This window comes from Cygnus olor, chromosome 1 (genome assembly GCF_009769625.2).
Source record: "Cygnus olor isolate bCygOlo1 chromosome 1, bCygOlo1.pri.v2, whole genome shotgun sequence".
NCBI lineage: Eukaryota > Metazoa > Chordata > Aves > Anseriformes > Anatidae > Cygnus > Cygnus olor.
Genome location: NC_049169.1, coordinates 126,964,201 through 126,984,276, shown reverse-complemented (window position 1 = coordinate 126,984,276; position 20,076 = coordinate 126,964,201). Strand labels below are relative to the sequence as shown.

The 20,076-nt window shown below is 39.6% G+C and overlaps 1 protein-coding gene across 11 annotated transcripts in view; it reads right to left on the bottom strand.

Annotated features, from left to right (window-relative positions):
• The window catches only part of SH3KBP1 (SH3 domain containing kinase binding protein 1), a 224,791-nt gene that overhangs the window by 49,722 nt on the left and 154,993 nt on the right, over positions 1–20,076 (bottom strand). For all 11 annotated transcript variants that reach the window (XM_040532277.1, XM_040532302.1, XM_040532260.1 and 8 more), the window contains 2 exons: positions 11,838–11,913; positions 3,837–3,931 (listed from right to left, as the gene is read on the bottom strand). In XM_040532277.1, coding sequence (XP_040388211.1) covers positions 3,837–3,931; positions 11,838–11,913 — 171 coding nt within the window. The remainder of the gene's footprint in view (positions 1–3,836; positions 3,932–11,837; positions 11,914–20,076) is intronic.

The following is a 20,076-nucleotide window of genomic DNA, read 5'->3' as shown; positions in this document are numbered from 1 at the left end:
ACTCCCGTAAGTTTTTTAATAAAACCAACCAGCACGCTCTTCAAGTGACTAGGGAAATCACTTGTGATTCAGCAAATCTGTTCAAAACATTCTTTGGCTACTTCACTAAATAATTCAGATTTTCAAATTCTCCTATCGTAAAGGCCTGCATGGAAGACCTGATCTTCTTTTGATTCAATATCTAACTACGCATCAAAACAGAGCGAGAACTTGAAATAGATTCTGCAAAGGCCTGGACAAAAACAAGCAAGCAAGCAAACAAACAAACCAAAAACCTGTAACAGTTTCTTCTTTATTTTAAGTGGATACTGGGAGGTCTTGAAAAGGGACTTTTATAACTGATTTAGCTTAAAAAACGAGTGAAATCTGATGTAATTTTATCCCTTTCAACTGCAGAGGTACTCTTAAAATGGTGGTTTTGAATTTTGCGTTTACTCATACCACTCCTCTATAATTCTTTCTACAATTTATTTATTTATTTTTTTAAGATGAACACTAGAGTAACAGCTTCCTCAGACACACATTCTCACATGCTCATGAACACACACGCTCTCCTCATAGCTTACGATTTAGCTCAATTAACTCATCCACCTTCCTCTTCCTACATACTGCGTGCTATCTCATCTTTCTGCATTTAAGGTTCTTGCAATGCATTTTGTGTACTTCCCATAAGCTTTCTCTCCCATTCTGTTGTGACTCACTTCTTATTACTTCAGCCACTTCCACACGTTCTCACCAAACGTTTTCTTTTTTGAATAAATACAAATTCAGTACAATTTAAAATTGTGAGTCTTCAATATTCCTATCAATCTGTGTGAAAACAGACTAACCTCAGGAGGTATTTCTCATGCTGAGAAGTCTTACTACGTTCTGGTTTTAGTGAGCTCAAGAACATGACAATGCATCTGGGGTTTTAGGAAGTGCTACCCCCATCTGTTTCGTTAAAAGTAGCAATCTTCTCTCTTTGCATCTAGGTAATTCGGAAGAATAAATTTTGTCTAATGCTGTCTCGCATAGAAAACAACCCCTGCAAATCACTTTCTCGCAAATAGATTAAAAGAAACTCTGTCATCTGATGGCAATGCGAAACCATGGTAATAGTTTCTGAAGTGCTCAAGCTGAAGTGCAGAAGTACATTTCTATTTAATTCCCCTTAGTCAGTATGGATCACTAACTCTGGTTATGAAGAAGACGCTGTAAGCACAGGGATGGGAATTCTGGGTGAGAGGCAGCTCTCTGGCAGAGGCCATTACTGGGCAGAAGGGTGAGGCTGACTTTGTTGTTGCTGGCTAAAGCAACAACATTTTTGTTAAAACACCTGCTTGAGAAGACCTGGACTAAAATAAAATTGCTCTTTTCCATGGTAAGAGCATAGAGGAGACCCCATGGTTTTCAGAACTCTATGGGAAAGACCTTGACTCCAAATTCTGTATTTTAAACTATGTATTAAAAATAGATGAAAAATACCCACAAGCCTGTCTGCAATGAGTTCTGCAAACCACAAAAGGATCTGCAAAGCGAGTAGTTGTTAAACACTGCTTCCTCAGCACCTCAGATTAGTTCGGATGAAGCAAAAAAAGCATCCAAGGGAAACGCCAAGCCTTTTTGCACTGAGATGCACCTTGCTCTAGAGGAATGGTTTTATGTAATTGTTCATGGACATGTGATACACCACAGAAAATGGAGAAGAAGAAAAAAAAAGTCTGTGGTGGCTTGATACCATCAGAGTATAGAGCAGAAAGGCAATGGGACATACTAAAAAACATACCAACTTCTGACTGTGTATTTGGGAAAACTGATCAATTCAGTCAAATCACCAGCTCAGGTACTAGAAAAGACAAAAAAAAAAAAAAAAAAAAAAACTCTTCTGTTGTTGGCACAGAAGCAGTAAGAAGAGAATGGAAAAAAAAGTAAGCAAATACTGTCTCACTTTGAAAACTCAGCAAAGCAGTTGTCTCTTTATCTCTATGCTATAGTGAAGAACACATCCCCACATGGAGACCAGCCATCTCAGGGAGTTAAATCCACATGGTCAATAAAGCATGAAGTGGACGGGAACAACTTTTTAAAAGCCATTTCCGTGCTCAGGGACACTGTTAAATAATTACACGAGAACATTTTAAATCAGGCAAAGCCAAACAACTTTCAAGACAGGCTAAACAAAAATTCACCGGGGGCAAGCGCTAGATTGACTGTAAAAGCCACAAAAAGTAAAATTAAAAGTATTTTACTAAACACCAGAAACAACAGCTTTATGACAGCATTAACTCATTTTAATTACCTTTAATTTACGTGAAACAAAAGTAGTGACATTTTCAATAACTAAAAATAGCAAATCAACGTGCACAAGGAATGAATCCTGGTATGCAAGATTCAGATAGAGCACAGCAAATCTAGTAGCTGCATCACTAAAGAAGACAATTTTTGTAGAGTAGTGGAATTTAAGAAGGACGGCTAGGCTGGACTCATTTGGCAACTGTGGTGTTGTGGTGTTTTGTTTTGATTTTGTAATTCTAATAAATACTGGAGGGGAAAAATGGAGACATGAAAAAAAAACAGATGAGAAATACGTTCATATACACCCATGCTGTAGACATGTATCAGTTTTTCAGTTTGAAGGCCTATCCCTTCCATCCAAATTAAGATCACTGCAGTGAAGCTTGTAAGAAAGATGTTGATATTGTTAGGCTTCAGTACCCATTAAAGGATATTTAACACGACAAACTGTTTATTAAATTCACAATTTATTTTCCTACCAATGTCTGATTATTTTTCCATGTATATTCTTCAGGACAAAGATGATGTCCTCTGAATTTGTAAACAGCTTAAACCAGAATGAACACTGCCATAGATACATTTCCCTTCCCCCTCTTCCCCCCCCCCCCCCCCCCCCCCAGTTATTTTTAATTACTAAGTTAAGTAACAATTTCTTATGAAACTTGTCAGTTATAGAATTTGTGCTTTTGCTTTCATTAAAGCGCATGAAATCCACAGCCTCTTCCATTTTCTACCTTTTTCCCAAATACTTGTATGTCCAGAAGTCAAAAGCGTTTAAACAAACTGTGGTCTTTAAGCAAAAGCAGGAAATTAAGTTCTGCTAAACTATAATGTTGTACAAGTTTTCCACCAAAAAAAAAAAAGTTTGCTCAACATCTTATTGCTGTAAGTTATTTATTTGACTAGACACCACACACAATTTTTAGAGATTTAGTATAAATCTTGACACCAGTCTTCCATTTCTAATCTTGAACAATTTCTAGTAATTTTTAAGAAAAGAACACTGGGGTCTTAAATGATTTAATTTCATTTCTGTATAAAATCTGTGCAGATTTTCTGCTTTACGGTAGCGTTAAGGACAGCAACATTTTAAATAGGAGTTCTTTCAACTAATTTACGCACATCATCTCCATCAAACCAGAAGTTCTAATTCACAATTTCTACGATAAAGACAATTTGCACACCTAACAGAGATGTTCAAAGCTGCTACTTTCTTGAATCTTCCATTATGTTCTCTAGAATTTTATGTTTGTTACAGGAATCAATTTAGCTCTGTCAATCAATTTTTGCTCTGTCAATACATTCAAACTAAAATTAATTGTATAAATTCATAAACTCAAGAGTATGTCTACTGTTCTTCACACAATCTTATCGAGGTAAGGCTCTAAAGCACAAGAGGAAGAGAGATCCGTAGGACTTTATGAAATCCGTTTAATGTTTCATTGCTAAAATAGCATTATTTTAAGAAGGATGCTGTTAAAGGCACACATAGGAATTTTATGGTAATTGAATTTTAAAAACTGCATCCCTGCTTATAGGAAAAAAAATATTCTTTTTACCTTACTGATAAGTGTGACGACATCACCTTCTCGGATTGTGAGTTCATCATCATTCTGTGCTTCGTATGGAAATATCACTTTGCAATACTCCTTGGCTGAAAGGAAGAACATTTAATGTGATAAATTATCAATTTATAAAAACTGCTTATCCAAGGGTGAAAATCTTTGTAAAATGTTGCACAGCTGTCTCTGCATGCTCTCATATTTAAAGAACTCCACGCTGATGAGAATTCCCAAGGATGTCCCTCACGGAGTCAGTTCTGTAACCCCAGAAGCATTGTCTCCCAACGTCTCGCTCCCTGGAGATCTCCAAAAGCTGCCTGGGCCTGGGCCTGGGCAGCCTGCTCTGGGTGTCCCTGCTTGGGCAGGGCTTGGAGCAGGTGAGCCCAGAGGGCCCTGCCAGCCTCAGCCATGCTGTGAGTCTGTGATTATCTCAAACAGAATGGCTCCAGACCACAACCTGCCACAAACCATTTTCCTTAGAGTAAGCCTGTGTTTGACACTCGCTTCAATACTTCCACTGGTATAGCCTTCAAACAGATCACACAAATTGGAAGTATAAAGGAGCTAGTAGGTTGACAGAGCTTATCTATCCCCTGGTGTGCAAGAAAACAAGCATTTCTGAATCTACACAGATGACAAAATAATAAATAATACATTGATAACTGCAAAGGCACTCATAACTAAGCCTTCTGTGCACTCAGCATACAAGATTTTTGAATATTAGTCTAAAGTTTCCTCTTCCCTTTTCCATTTACTGTCTATAAATACGGGCATCATCTCAACTTTCATCTGGAAAATACAGCAGCCAGCACTCCTCAGAAATCTTAAAAAGCAGTTGTCATGAAAAGAAGTTACAACATGTTGCTGTGCAACAGACAAGTATGTCAATGTGTCTTACAGATAAAAGGGAATGTGCATTCCAGCTGTTAAATAATGTATAAAGGTATGTGATATTCTAAGACAGCAGGTTAAAAAAGATCAAAGAAATGCTCACAGAAATTACCGGACCCTTTGTAGAAGCACATGTGACTTTGTAGAAGTCTTCACCTCACTTAAATGTCTCGGTTTTGATGACCTCTGACCACCACATCACAACTCGTTTCAGAAAGTAAAAGGGATGTCTAATTGCTAGTTTGCTGCAGTCTGGAAGGAAGGGTTTGGATCACTCTTCACGGACCCAGTTGGGATGTTTCCCCTGCTCACTATCCTGCCTTCAGGACAGCATAATAACATTTTATGTGCAAGCTGCAGGGAGGTTGACACACACCAACTTAGGTCAGGTAGATGTAGAGCAGCATGTAAGAGAAACCAATGAGATTCAGAACGTTTTTACACTTCACAGAGTATGCTACCTTAAATAATCATGGCTTTGTGTTTTGTTTTGCCCTTTTTTGCTTCCCTGTTTGAAGAGTATTCCCATCCTAAAAAACAGCTTTGCTAAATAATGGATTCAGTGAATTAGTGCAAAGATGATGTAGACATAATACTGTACTACAGAAGCTGAGTGCTGCACACTTTGTGAAGCCTCTGGTTACTGGGTACAGGCTTAGCATCTCTTTTTTGTGATACAGACCAGAACAGAAACCAGGCTGGGTTCTTGGAGGCAACCACCACCTGGCCCCAAGGAGTATCCCTCCTGAACGTCCATTCTCAACTACGCAAATCGTTCCTCTCTTGACTAAGCACACCATCACATAACCGTACCATCTCCACATTCAGTGGGGAGCCGAGCACCATGCACAGCTCATCACCAGAGGGCAGCGGCCGTGACCCCACAGTAACTGTACTGTTCTGAAAGGACGTCTGTGGTGCAGCTCTCGCCCAAGGTGTGCATGAATCCCACGCATGTGAAGTTAAAGAATGCTTTCAACAGCAGGTGGCCAGTGTGCCCGTGTCTCCTGAATCCTACAATAGGCAAAACTCCCTCGGCTCCTCTTTGCTATTTGAAGACTGCAAATTTGGACTAGGATGAAGACATCCACAGACAGAGTGAACAGAAGACTGCGGTTTCAGCATCTGAAAAAGTCAGTCAATAATCAGATAAGTAGTTGCTCCCTTTCTTCTTTTTTTTTTTTAAACTTTTCCTTTAAAAGTAGATACACGAGTGAATCCCATAGTAAGTGGCTGTCAAAAGCAGCAAGACTGACTGAAGAACTCATGGTCGATGGCAGGGGCATGGTTGGACTTGATGATCTTGGAGGTCTTTTCCAACCTTAATGATTCTACGATTCTATATAGGAAATGGCTATGAATCTTTATCTTGTAGTTTTGGTACTGAGAAATGGTACCATGACCATTTCTCCCATGACCTTTCTGTTCTCCACGCCAAGCTCTTGCGTTTTTTCTTCCTTTTCCTTGCCTTTTTATTTTATTTCACTTTTTTTTTCTTTTTTTTTAATATCCAGATAGCAAAGAAACAAGGAATTAAACTAGAGAAAAATGACTCATGAAAAAACAGGTCTTAGGCTCAGGCGAATGCTGATGCAGTCCATAAAAAGCCAGGAGACAACTGTTGTGAGAGGGAGCTGGAGGATGCTCACAGCTGCCCTGTGCTCTGAAGGCTGGCACAAGAACGCAGGGCTAAAGGCACAGCCATGGAAAAAAAAAAAAAAAACACAGTTTATGTGCAGTAGGAGGCTGGATTCCTGCAGTGTGCTTCACATTGACATATACTAAATCAATATGTTCCCCTGCCTGGTGAGGACCGTCTGGATCACACTGCGACAGAGCTAGGTCTCAAGAGCACTGACGGATTTGAAACAGTGTAAGTGACTGGACAAAGTCAGCTTTCAGACTTCTCTTATGGGAATGGTAGGCCAACATGATTTAAGTAAGTAAAACCAAAACCAAACAGGACTCAAAATAATATGAACGTTTCAAATCAGATTAATAAAAGAAGAGAAAAATCTAATAGGCTATGTCAATAATGTACTAAAATTGTCCTTACTCAGCAGAGCTCAATATAGCAAGAGGATATAAAGGTACATAATTTCAGCAGTTATGTTTAGATAGGAAGGAAAAAAAAGATAAAAGGCAATACTAAGTTCAAACACAGCAGAGACCACGCTGGAACTTTCTGAATTTAGGGGGCTTTCCTAGTGAAAAACAAAACAAAACCCTAAAGGTCAAAATAATATATCCTCTTACAAGCCTGGTAAATAGGCTTAAGACAAATTAAAGCTTTAGACTAAAATGCCAATATTATGCATCCCTTAACTGTGGATGATAAATCCCAGTTTTACATTTGACATTCAAGGCTGGGTTTATAAATCGCAGATGGTTCTTCCAGAAGCCTCTCTTTCCTTCCCTTGACCTGAAAACATGTTTTTAAAATATACCTCCCCATAAGCCCCCAGCAGCAGACATCTTGGAAACACTAAGGGAGGAGAAAAGATGATATTCATGAGCTTTCCAGTCCTAGTTATTAATCCAACTACAATTTACTCTTTCAGCCCACAGAGTCTCTCCCTGCATACTTGCAGCTCCTCCCAGGCAACAGAAAGCAACCTGCCTTATACGATGGACATTTCCCAAGGAACTGAGCGAGCAGATGAACCTTGCCATTTGTCTTAAATATCAAGCAAGTTGGATCTAATGCAAGATGTTTCACTTCTGGCCTGACACATTCTAAACTGAGAGGGCTTGGGCTGGGTACAATCCCATTTGAAGATACGCATCCATGAGTGCCTCCTGGGATTTTTGATCGAGGCTAGGTACAATGATGACACATCAGCAAGCACTTTCTCTGCCTACATCCCTTGTAATCCTGTTCTTTGGAAGGAAAAGCAAAGCCATTGCTAGCTTCTCTGACAGTCCCCTAAGGGCCCATGGTGAAACACAACTACCCTTCCAAGCATCATCGTCATAGCTCAGAAGCTGCAAGAGACAACAGCAACAAGGAACTAGATACTTACTATGAGTTGCCTGTCACTGCCCATGCTTCATTGAGGGAAAAGGCTTAGGACCCCTCCAAACATTAAACAAGCTATCACAAACTATCTTCTAAAAAGAAATGGATGATTTAGGGGGATGGTTAACATGCAACACCTTATGTCTCACAGTCAGTCCTGTGTTCAAAATGTGGCCTACTTGATACAGCCTTAAGCCCCCAGAAAACAAAACAAAACAAAACTAAACAAAAAACAAAAAACACCATTGCCTCAAAGAGGGAAAAAGGCAGCAAGAGAGAGCCTTCCTACAGAATACAGCTGCTTCATTACCTAGGCTGTTGCAAGCACTGTATTTCACCCACAGAATCCCGTGGTTTGATATGCATTCCTTTGAGAGGCTGGTTAAATACTATACTGTCCAAACCAGAACTGAGCAAACTCCATTTACTGTTTCAGCAGATACTGCTCATTTTAAAAGGATGCCCCTGCTATTTGTTCTCCTGACAGACTCTTAGACTAAGCTGTGACAATGAAGACAACAGTCTGCAGACGTACAAACCTTCAAGCTTAAATTTCACAGGGGACAGTGACTCTGGAATTTCCTTTTCTCGGGCTAGCATAACACAGGTTCCTCTGCTTACTTCTGCTGCTGCTTCCTTCTTGTTAGGCAACGTCTGTTCTGCCCCATGGCAAGATTTCCTCCATCTCAAATAATCCAACTACTGGGCTCTGGATTCACCTGTCTAACTTTTCAGAAATTCATAGATACTTTTTTTTTTAGTAAAACAAACAACGACCCCATATACTTGATTTCTGAGGCTTAATCATTGAAGTCTAAATGGTACAACAATCAATATGGACACACACACTAATGCTGCAAGAAAAAAAGCAGCATTAAATTAGCGCTTCTTGAGCTTAAGCTTCCTCTTTTTAACTACTGCTCATAAAAAAGCTTTCTGAAATTGAATAAAACGTACGAAAAAATTACAACATAGCTACCAAACCCACAAAACAGATGGAAAGAAAAAGAACCAAGTTAAAAAACAAAAACAAAAAACCAATGCACTCAGCAGAATTTGGTTTTATTATTAATCATTGACCTCAAGACTCATAAATGGATTGCACCAAAAAAATACTTTCATAGAACTTCATCAGACTCAAACTATCAAAACACCACCTCATAAAATACAACAACAACAACAAAGAATTAATTAGGGCCTCATTAATCCAGATTTGGATACTCTTTATACTCTTCCTACCATCAAGCAAAAAAAGATTAGTGGCTTGCTAGGATTTGGGTATTCCTATTATGTAATAGGTTAACAGGAACTGTAAATAATCAGTGAATGAGTAATCAAATTAAATACCACGGTCACTGTACTTCAGGACTTACTGCCTTTGCTTTTTTTGCCATATGCTTACTAAAACTCCATTTTTGCAATCTCAGTAATCCACAATAGCTCTGTCAATCACCGTGAATGTTTGCGCTTTGCTGAATTTCAGAATCCATCAGAGCTACTTGAAAATTGATAAATATTTTGTATAATACAGCCTTTCCACCGAAAGACACTTAAACTGAAAGCAAGCTACTTCATAGGAAAAAGAAAAAAAAAATCTCACCCCACAGATTTTTGTATTTATACTTATGTATACGTATATATACTTATAAATACATGCGAGCATGCCTATGTCATCCCAGATACATAAGACAGTTGAAAATTCGACAGCAGAATAAGTCCCCTAGAAGTCTGTGTAACCACAAGCCTAAAGCAAACAAATATTCCCTCTTCTATTCAAAAATGCATTCTTTCATTCCTAAAAGGTTAGTGATATTCCCTTTCCTTTTTGTTTTCCAAGGGACCACTCAAGCTCTAAACCTTTGGGCTTTCACTGTATTTTCTCTTTGAGTAAAAGTTCTTCTGTCTTCTCTTTGGCCTTGAAGAGTCACCTGTTTATTCCCTGAAATCTTGAGGCCTTTTATTAGGGAAATGTACACAGCATACTGTTGGGAGATGTACCTACAGAACGCACTGTTCCAACTTTGCTCTGACCAGCTCAACCCATTGCAGAACTTAGGTCATCTCACATGTACCACGGAAGCAAACAGCATGCACAATAAGTCCCCTGCTGCCAGACACTCTCCCACCATATCAAGAAAGGTATAGAAAAAAAAAAAACAGACTCATCTATTGAGACATGGGGAGAGTCAGCAACCATCATCACCCCATGTTGAAGCCCTCCTGTGCAGAGAAGGAAGGTGGTGCTGCTCCCCATTTCCTGGCTACACAAGCTATTCCACAGCGTGGTTTTTGTTGTTGTTGTTTTGTTTGTTGTTGTTTTTATTTGTTATTTTGTTTTGTTTTGTTTGTTTTGCTTTGTTTTAAATCCAGTAAAGAATAAGGAATAACAGCATCAGTCATGGAAAGAAACAGGTGGGAAATGAAAAACTGCATTACTCGTCTACCAATGCAATCTCTCTTGCTTCCAGCATACATCTCTGGCAGGAATCCCAAGGGAATACAAATCACATACCCAAGAACCCCCTCTCCACACTCAGCTGAATCTGTGGATCTTGTATCTCTTGCCACTCCTTTGGAAAACAGCACCTTATCTGTTTAGCACAGCAATTAAAAGTTCTAAGCAAGCCTGGAGCCCCACCATCTCAGGCAAAAGTGGAATCAGCTGAAGCCCAAGAGGGAGGGACAAAATATGTCACGGTGGAAGGTACAGTTCTCCAACCCTTCTTCAGAAGGGTTTTCACATTTGTTTATACATGGTAAAAGTCTAAAGCCCCAGTACCCTGGGATGTGACTTAGTAAGCAGTTTCAGCTGCCAGAAGAATGAGCTGATATGGGAAGAAGCAGCTGTTCCCCAGCCTGGCTCACCACACAAGCGTTAGTGCTGCAGGTGGGAAAGTCCACGGGATCACCCCTTCTGATGGCACCTGCACGTAGGCCAACTTAACCTGCTCGAGCTGCAGGTTGGGAAAGATGACTCCAAAGCATATTCACTCTGGAGCTTTGCTCTAGGTACAAGTTTGCATGATTTTTAGTATTTCAAGTTCTTGCTTCCTCTGGGCAACTGAGCTCTTGCAGTGCTTCACATAAATAGCCTTGTGTCACCAGTGAACATCAAGGGGACACAGCAAGTCAGTTACTGTGGTGCAGCTAATGGATAGCAACTCGCTGGGCTGTTTTAAGCTACCTCTGCAACTCCGAGCTGAAAGCATGTGGTAAACATGGTCTTTACCATATGCTTTTGTCAGCCTCTCTTCTTCTGCTACTCCAGATCCTTGCCTTCCTCTGTCTGTAGGTATTTCAGCTTTGAGACAAAACACTGTCTGTTAACTATCTAAAAGGATAAACACATTGGGGAAGGAGAAGGACTAAAAAATCCACACTTTATATTATAAACAATTTATTTTGTAATACATGGCTATGTTCTCTTCCTTCTTATTGCTTCCTACCAGAATCGGTAACATTTAGTTGTAAATGTATATAAGTAAAATCAAAGGATTTGGCAAGCTAGTTACAAACACCTCCCTAGAACACCACTGAGAGTTGCTAGGACTTCTTCCTAGAAGATTTAATTATTCATTTTTGTTCTGCTAAGCGTCTAAATAACCAAAACAAAACTGAAGTTCTTGGACACTGTTCTTTTTCCATACAAACTATACCACCCACAGAAATTATTTCTGCTATATAAACAAAGAAAAAAGAGGAAGAAAGCAAGGGCACTCGAAACCAGAGATATTTTTCTATGACCCACCTACAAGTTACAGCAGATGAAGTTGGATCTTACTCAACTCTGATTAATCCTAAAGTGCCCTCAAGGTTGAACGCTGATCATGTAATTTAATTTGATTTTTAGTGGCAGAAAAACTCAAGGTAGAATTATCAGAGCAAAAACAATTCAGAGGATTCTGTGAAACAAAGCATTCTGCCAGTGTACCACCTACTCAAAGTTTGTCCTAAATATATCCATCTGCATCCTTGCTTTTCATATAACCAGGACACTCTTTTAGCCAAAACCAAAGAAAAATGTTCAGCTTTCTTCAAAGAGGCTTAATAGCATGAAGTGCAAAGAACAAAAAAGCTATGAAACCTACTTTTTGTTCTGCTGTCCACTTCTATTTTTGTTGGCTCCTGAGTTGCTGTAGATGGAGGTAATTTCTTCCCAACACTCTGAAAAAAAATAATAATTATTATTCTCCTTTAAAATTTGCAAGTTCAGTTTGAAGTTGGACAACAAAAAAAAATGCAACGGAAATACAACATACAGAAGTAGAAAAAGACAGCAGAGAAACAGTGGCAAATTAAACTATACTCAGGTTTGTCTGTATCATTTTGTTTAAATGATAAAGGATTCATAATAATGTGATCCACTAATTTTCCTTTAAAAATTTTTGACTAATATTTTAAACATTAACACCTTACCACAATTTTAAGGGAAAGTCAGTTTCATTGGTGGACTGAATATATGATGAAACTACACACAAAAAGGTGCCATTCAGTGCCACAAGTAAAACTAAAAGAAGAGTGGAAAAAAACTCTTGATTTCCTTCCATACCAGGAGTTTTCATTTCAGTCATTCTAGATTGACTGTGATTTTTAAGTTGACAACTTCTCTTTAAATGTTCCCCATTTTTGTTTGTTTTAAACAAAAATAACTATTTTACAGAGTATTACAATAAGCTCAGACATCTAAGCTGAAAGAATAGTAAAAAATATTATCTGTTCACAACAAAATAAAATTGCTGATATTCTCCTTTATGTATCTTCACCAATAACTATATCCATGCTATCGCCTCTCTCACTCTGGTTTTCTCCCTGTCAAGAAGGCTGTCTAGCTTTAAAATCCCGACCACATATAGTTGACAAAATGAGTAAAATTATTACTTGTTTATACAGATAAGAGTACTTAAAAGCCCGAGCGATAGTTCAACATCCTTTTCTGGTAAGGTACTTATAAACACCACAAGAAGTGCTCCGTACTCCAGTGACCTTCTGAGTAAAAGCTAAGAGGCAAGACAGCTAAGATTTAGCCCCAAAAGCACTTAGGACCTCTTGGAGGACTATAAAGAAAACACTGGCTGGTATGAGAGGCAATGGGAGTACAGCAGTTTAAGTAGCCGAAAAGTTTCAACATTCGTGAAGACTCTGAAGAGCTCCATATTAGTCATTTTGTACACTAACAGTGCCAAAATTTATCTACAAAAAGACGCCAAATACAAACACAGGAATTTTAGGCTGGGAGAAGGAAGCACATCTGGAAGAGGGGTAGTTTTGAGAGCTATGCACAAGGCAGAGTCATCAAATTTGTGTTGACAAGTAAGAAATTAACTATACATCGCAATACCCCTAAGTGTCCTGCTGCTGCTTAACTTGCAGGTGGCAGCAGAAACAACTGAACTTCTGATGAGCTTGTAACCCTACTTACAGTCCCGAGTTTGGGAAATCTTAGGAAAGAGATCAAGAACAAAACTCTGCAGAGCCTCCCAGCTTCTTTGCTGAGGTGGGAATGGCACGTGAGAAGCATTATCTGCCGCAGCCATTAGGGAGGTAATAGAACAACCAGCGCTGAGAGACTCCTGCAAATCAGCAGACAACAAAACTCAAGAAAAGAGCATGGGCTGGATGTGCTGAAGAAACTTCAAGTCAAGAAGGATGAGGATGAAGAGCTGGCTTGAGAGATCTAGCTGGAAAGCAATGAAAACTCCACTGGAAGAGTTGTATGAAGAATCTGATACAACTAGACATTTGCACAGATAAAGCACAGAATGCGTTTGGGATGAAACCTAAAATGTAGCCAGCTAAAAATTACAGCAAAAGAAGCATTGACAAAGGAGGAAGAAACTAGTGTATTCCAGTAGAAATTACATGCTGCACTGTAAAAGGAGATTCAGGACTTCTTAATTTACAGAAGCAGATGCAAGTCTAACGCTCGAACACATTCATCCATCTGCTCATTCAGAACGAGTGCCCACACAGGTGACACATCAGCATGGGGAACCTCATTTGGTTCTGGTCCCTGGGAACAGAAAGGAGAACACCACTCAAACAACGCTGCTGCTTGTTCGGAGCTAGTAGACAGGTCAGAAAGCAGCCATTGCATGTTCAGGAGAGGAGGTAAAAAGCACGGGGAGCAAAGCAGATGAAGACACGACTCCTTCTGCACCTGCAGAAAGAGCCTGAACAAAACAGCGCAAAACTTGGTGGAGCACATGGAGTGTGCTGAACGACCACTGTGACCTACCGACTGGACTCCTCCATTACTTTACTGCTTTACTCTTCCATAAAAATGGTACAAAAGAAGGTTTTATTCTTATTTTCAGTTGGGCTATACTAACCCATATATTTGCATGGAAAAAACATTAACATTTTCTGAAAGCATCTCCATGAAATTTAATATAGTACTACTCATTTGTCTTCATTTGTCTATTAGGAAACGCGTAAACTTTCCTCACCCTAAAACCACCAAATCCTCTATGATCTTTTAAGTCTGATGGTTCCTGCCCCAACGGGATAAAAGCTCAAATACAACAAGGATCTGTGTGCTGGGAGTCCCAGGTCAAGTACCACTTTCACAGTCACAAATTTTTCTAATAAAAAAAAAAAAAAAAAAGGAAATGGAAGACAGACACATCTCCTCCCACACAAACCAGAGAGTTTCCTTCTGCCTGTCCAATTGCTCTACATCACTCATACTCCCATACAGGTCAAATATCTACCAAATTTACCGGTGGCTAGGAGAACCAAGCAAGCTCAACTTAAATTCTTTCTGAACCAACACACATCTCTACAACAGAGACTTCTTTTCAGGGACTAGTTCACAACAGAATGCTTTGGTCTCTTCTCCAGCTGAAGGCCCAGCGTAATTTATGAAAATCTCCTTCACTTCTAAAGAAGGTATGCAGGGCAATTGGAAAGCAAAGAATATGCTAAGCAAGTTGAGCTGAAGTTCTTAATATAATTTTTCCTCCTCCTTTTCCTCTGTTCTTCCCTTTCATAACAAGGAGGTCAATTCTATTTCAGAAAAAGACGTCCTCTAAGCCCTTCTAGATACGTTAATTTATGCTGCAAAATAGTGATATAAAAAGTAAGCTTTCACATTACTTTGTCTTTTCTCTATATTCATCCCTACCTATCAGCCTGGTAGAGGAAGAATTTCAAACTATAAAGCCAGCATTAATAAAATCTCAACACTCCCAAGAAGCAAGCAGTTCTTATTCCTTTGGGCCACAGACACAAAATGAGATTTAGAAGGTGAAGGACTTTTGTGGAATTTAAACACCCAAAATCCAACAGCAGGGTCCTCAAATCTGCCACCATCCCTTGGCATCTCCTGTCATGAAGACTTCCTTCCCACTTATCTAACTCCTTTGAAAGCTATCATTTTGTCAATAATGTTTGCAATAAAAAGTCATGAGCAGCATGAACCAGACCACCCATAACGACCCCTTCCCATCAGTGTCCTAATCACCAGGCTGCAAAACCAAGCCAAGTTCAGTATTTTCTCCACATATTCTTGTGTATCTTGAATTTTTGGCCTCAGAGTAGTTTCAGCACCAGCAAGGAGAGTAGCATATTCTTCTCTACCTTAGTATCTCTAGCCTAGTGCTTCAGGGACACTCCAGTTGCAGTTTCCCTCTATCTTCCTCTGGTATGCCGACTCCCATAAATCTCCTTTCTAAGTGGTGGCAGTCAGCCTTGTTCAGCCTCCATTAATTACTCTTCTGTTCTGTCACACAAGAAGCACATGGTGGAAACTGAGTTCAGACGTGCCTGACTCCAAGGCCAGGCTGACTCTCAACACGCACCAGAATGCATCAACAAAATGGACAGAATCTTAATCCCACTATTTCTGCAAGGCGAGTGTAATTAGATCATGTAGCTGTCAGGCACAAATCCCTCTAATCGCCTGGAAAGTGAAACCTAAAGATGAAAGGGGACAAGGTGTCCTCTCGCTGCAGAAGCAGCTGATAAAAGCATGAATAACGACCATGATTTGGTGTACAGATATTCAGAGGGAGGAGATAGATTTAAACAGCAACCTGCCAGTCAAAAACCTGCTGAAGCCAATGGAAGGATAGCACAGCATTAAATCACAGGTTCTGCAAACATAAGTGGCCTTGAGGACAGCGCGGTACACTGCAAACCCCTATCACTGCGGAGCAGTTTCCTCCAACACTGAATTAACGGTGATTACAGAAATGGTTGAGGTGGCATACAAAGTCTCTTGGATGAGGTCACAGTGTAATCTAAACAGTCTAATTTCCCTTCATTTATGTATTTTGGCTCATTGGCAAACCTTGTGACAGAAGGGAGCAAAACAGGCAAAGCAGAGCACATAATGGGCTGTATGCAAGTCAGTTTTTCTCACCTGAGGGCACTACGGCCCTTACCAAAACTATTCAACCCTGGCCAGAGGAAGAAAGCTAGGTCTGTGTTCAAGCTTCCTCCTTCAGGATATTTTAAAATTGTATTCCAGGGTTTTCTACAGTTGTTGTTGGAAACTGACTTGTCTATTTACCTTTGTTATTCAGGTCTTGTGTCTCCAGAACATTCCATCTGAAAATTCTTATTGAACTGTGTCACCTGTGCGCCAGCTAGGTCAGGACTTCTTGATTCTGCAGGAATATACTTATCTTCACTCTCCCTTAACAAATATGGGCTTCTCCGAGCAACAGCTTATTTACTCAGAAATGATGATAAGAAGATTTACTCAACACTGGGATTTGTCATTTGTTATGAAAGTGTACTGAAGTCTTCATCCTTTGGGACTGCTATTTGAAAATATTGCTCCATGAAGATATTCTTAAGGACGACATCAGACATTAATGAATTCATAAAAACTAAAATTAAAAAAAAAAAGGCTGTATGAGCTGGAAACACTGATGTTTTTAAGCTTAACATAATTTGTCAGTTTGTAAAGGGAAAATATAAATAAACACACTGAAGCTTTTATACATGGGAGGAGAGTTACCGATCTTGAGACCTTTCAGAAAACCTCGGTGATTAGGTCAGGGGAAGAACTGTGCCTTGTTTCTTTGACCACGATACTTCCTTTTAACATTCAGCTACTATTTCTGAATGTTGTTTATATGCATCAGAATTATATATATACACACACACACACACATCTATATAGGTTCATGTGCAAATCCAAGGCCACTATTAGTAACAATACAAAAGCTTTATTCTTTAGGGTATTTCTGATACTCCAGTCTGTGTCTTTTTTTGCAAAGAAGCAGAAATAGTCACTGGATTCTTCCAGCTGTGGATGAGCAGAAGCATAAACAAGCCTCCTGCTGAATACATATAAAGTTGGCGTTCTGAGGGAGAAGTCAAATCATTCTATTTCTAACGTGTTTCAAGTGTTTAATTTACATAATCAATGTCCTACCTGGACTACCTGAAATTCAGAGAATTGAATGAGCCCAAACATAAAAAGTACTGAGGCTTTCAGACGTCAAAATGCCCTTACTTTGTCAGAGACTTACAAAATAAGAGAAATGTCCAGAATTTCAGTTTTTCCCATGATACCAGCACTCAGCTTCATATGAAATACTTTCTGTGACAGTATGATCAAGTGCTACTATCCTGGGGTTTCCCAAAAGGACAGAGTTAACTGTTTTCCTAAAAGGTCACCCCATAGTGCTTCAGAGAGAGGAATGGGAATTTTAAGCAGCCTTTATAGAGAAAATAAAAATTCTTTAGGTAACGTGTGATTATGCACCAGCCTGCTCATTTGAGTGCCTCGGCTGTCTAAAATAGTTTCTTCCTCTGTACCTACTTTCTACCCACCTACGCTTTGGTGGAAAGACCATCCACATGCTCCTGAACTATAATGAGTAGTATTTTTAGGATCAGCTGGATAGGTACAGTCTGCCCGATGGATGCACAGCTAATATAGAGAGCAGCAGTTGCCCAAGCTGCACGCATGTCCATTGACATAATCTATGAGGAAATTCCAGCCACAACACAGGGTAATTTCCTTGAAACTAGGTTAGTTGAATGAATGGATCAGGAAATTAGTGTTCATCAAGCCCTCAATTGTGACCAGACTGTCACAAGCACAGGCAAGTAAAAATGTTTTTATTCCCCTGCTCCAGGTTTACTCTGAGTATGAGCAGACAGGCAGGATGCAGCACGTCTCATAACTCACTTGCTGGGAGCAAGGGAGAGGGAACAGCCCTGGCGCTGCCCGAGGCCACCCACACAAGGTGGCCAAGTCCACTGGAGCCACCCTCGGCTGCTGACTAATGCCTCGGCTGCTGCCACTGCCACGGCATTAGCCTGTCTGCAGAGGGAAGAGGAGGGGATTGAACTGTATTAAAAAGTATTGCAGAGGGGAAGAAAGAAGAAAAAAGAGTTTGAATATTATCTGCTTCACTGAACAGCTGCACAAACTTTTGGGACAGAACTGAGACATTTACGGTCACAGGCCTAAGGTGCAACTCAGATGCAGAGCTCACTTACACCAGCCCAAGCTCATCAGGAAGGCCTGGTAAGCATCTTGGAGTGTGTTTCAGTAAGTCCATGGGGCCAGCGAATCACATTTTGGACAGTCCAAGGAGGTGTTGCAACTATGCTGGCTTTTACGTCACTCAAAAGGTGAAATCTGAATGATGTTCAAGTACACTGCTCTACATACCAGATGATACTTCCATCAAGAATGGGCACCGTGACCACAGGATCAGGTGTGGCATACATCCACAGCAGTTTATCAGCAGGATGTTTGACAAAGATTAAACAGAACATAGATGACAAAGCAATTAAAGTATTTTTAAATTTCATATTATTGCCCCATTATTGAATGGGTTGCCCGGGGAGGTGGTGGAGTCACCGTCCCTGCGGGTGTTTAAGGAAAGGTTGGACCTGGCACTTAGGGACATGGTTTAGTGGGTGACCTTGGTGGTAGGGGGATGGTTGGACCAGATGATCTTGAAGGTCTTTTCCAACCTTAATGATTCTATGATTCTATGACTTTAGTTTCTTCACAAATAGTTAGATGTATTACCACATATTGGACAATCTGAAAATAACTGATTTTCACATTTAGCCCATATTCCAGCAGACATAAGTGCATTTTTTTCCAACCAATGTCTACACTAAATCACTTTTGGACTTGGATGAACATGTCTCCTGAATTACAGCTCAAGCATGTCTTTGTAAAGATTTGAATCCTTTTTTTTTTTTTTTTTCTTTTTAAGGAGATTGTACGTGTGAAAGATTTTACCGTTCTATAGCAAGGTTGTAAAACCCTGTATTGAGGTGCTGTGAGAGGCATATGAACTGCTGGCACCTTAATTCTTCTCTACCTGGAGAAAATCTGCAACCCTCTACATAAAAGATGTCCCTCCAAATAAAACTCCGGTCTTACCAAAGCAACAAAAGCAAAGCCTTCATTCCACTGGATCTTCTTAAAAACCAGTGTAATTTCAGCCGGCAGCATGACTCTTGCCACAGTTAACAAGTCTGGACAAAGCAATCAAGTTGTCTGAAGTCAACAATCAACAGTGAAGAGGAGGAGGTCCCTAACTGTTCATGAATGTCGGTCCCCTCTGGGAACTGGCTACTACAGCAGCACGGCTTTAGAGAAAGCAACACTGAAGTAGTCAACAACTACATCATGCTTGAATGTTAAAGGCTTTTGGAATTAGTTTGCGTATGCAAAAAAACTCGAAGTGTCTGGAGAAAAAAATGTTTTCTGGTGTTCACCTACAAACGGATACATTCTTCCCAAATACAAATGTTATTTCTTGAGTACAAAAGAACAAAAATGGGGACAAAAATATCATTTTAGTCTAAATCCTGCTACTATGCTATAATTCTCTTTCCAGAGAGAGTTAAACAGGCTATGATTACATTACACTACACTTGATTCACTTGGTGCCCTAGAAATAGGGTACCAGGTGTCAGAGAATTTTACAATTGCTGTATCCATGATGCACTGAAGCTCATGACACTGGAATCCAAGCAGACAAGCAAGCAGAAAAGTAAGCAAACCAACTGAAACAGCACACAGGTCCCCAGATAAGGGAAATTTCAGAACAAAACATGATTTTGCTGGGTCTTTGTTTTCTGATCTCTCTCAGATGCCTATTCTTCTGACATACTTTTTATAGCTAAAAAAAAAAAAAAAAGAAGCAAAACTGCCTCTTCTCATCAGTTAAACTACTTAAACTATACCAAGGCTTAAGAACAAAACAAGAATGAAAATATTTAAATATTTCAGGATACTTTGATTAAAAACCATTATATTTTTCAAAATAACAGTAACTTCTAAAATATTTAATGAAAGAATTTACTGGTGCTTTAGTTAATTAGGTTGAAAAGTATTTG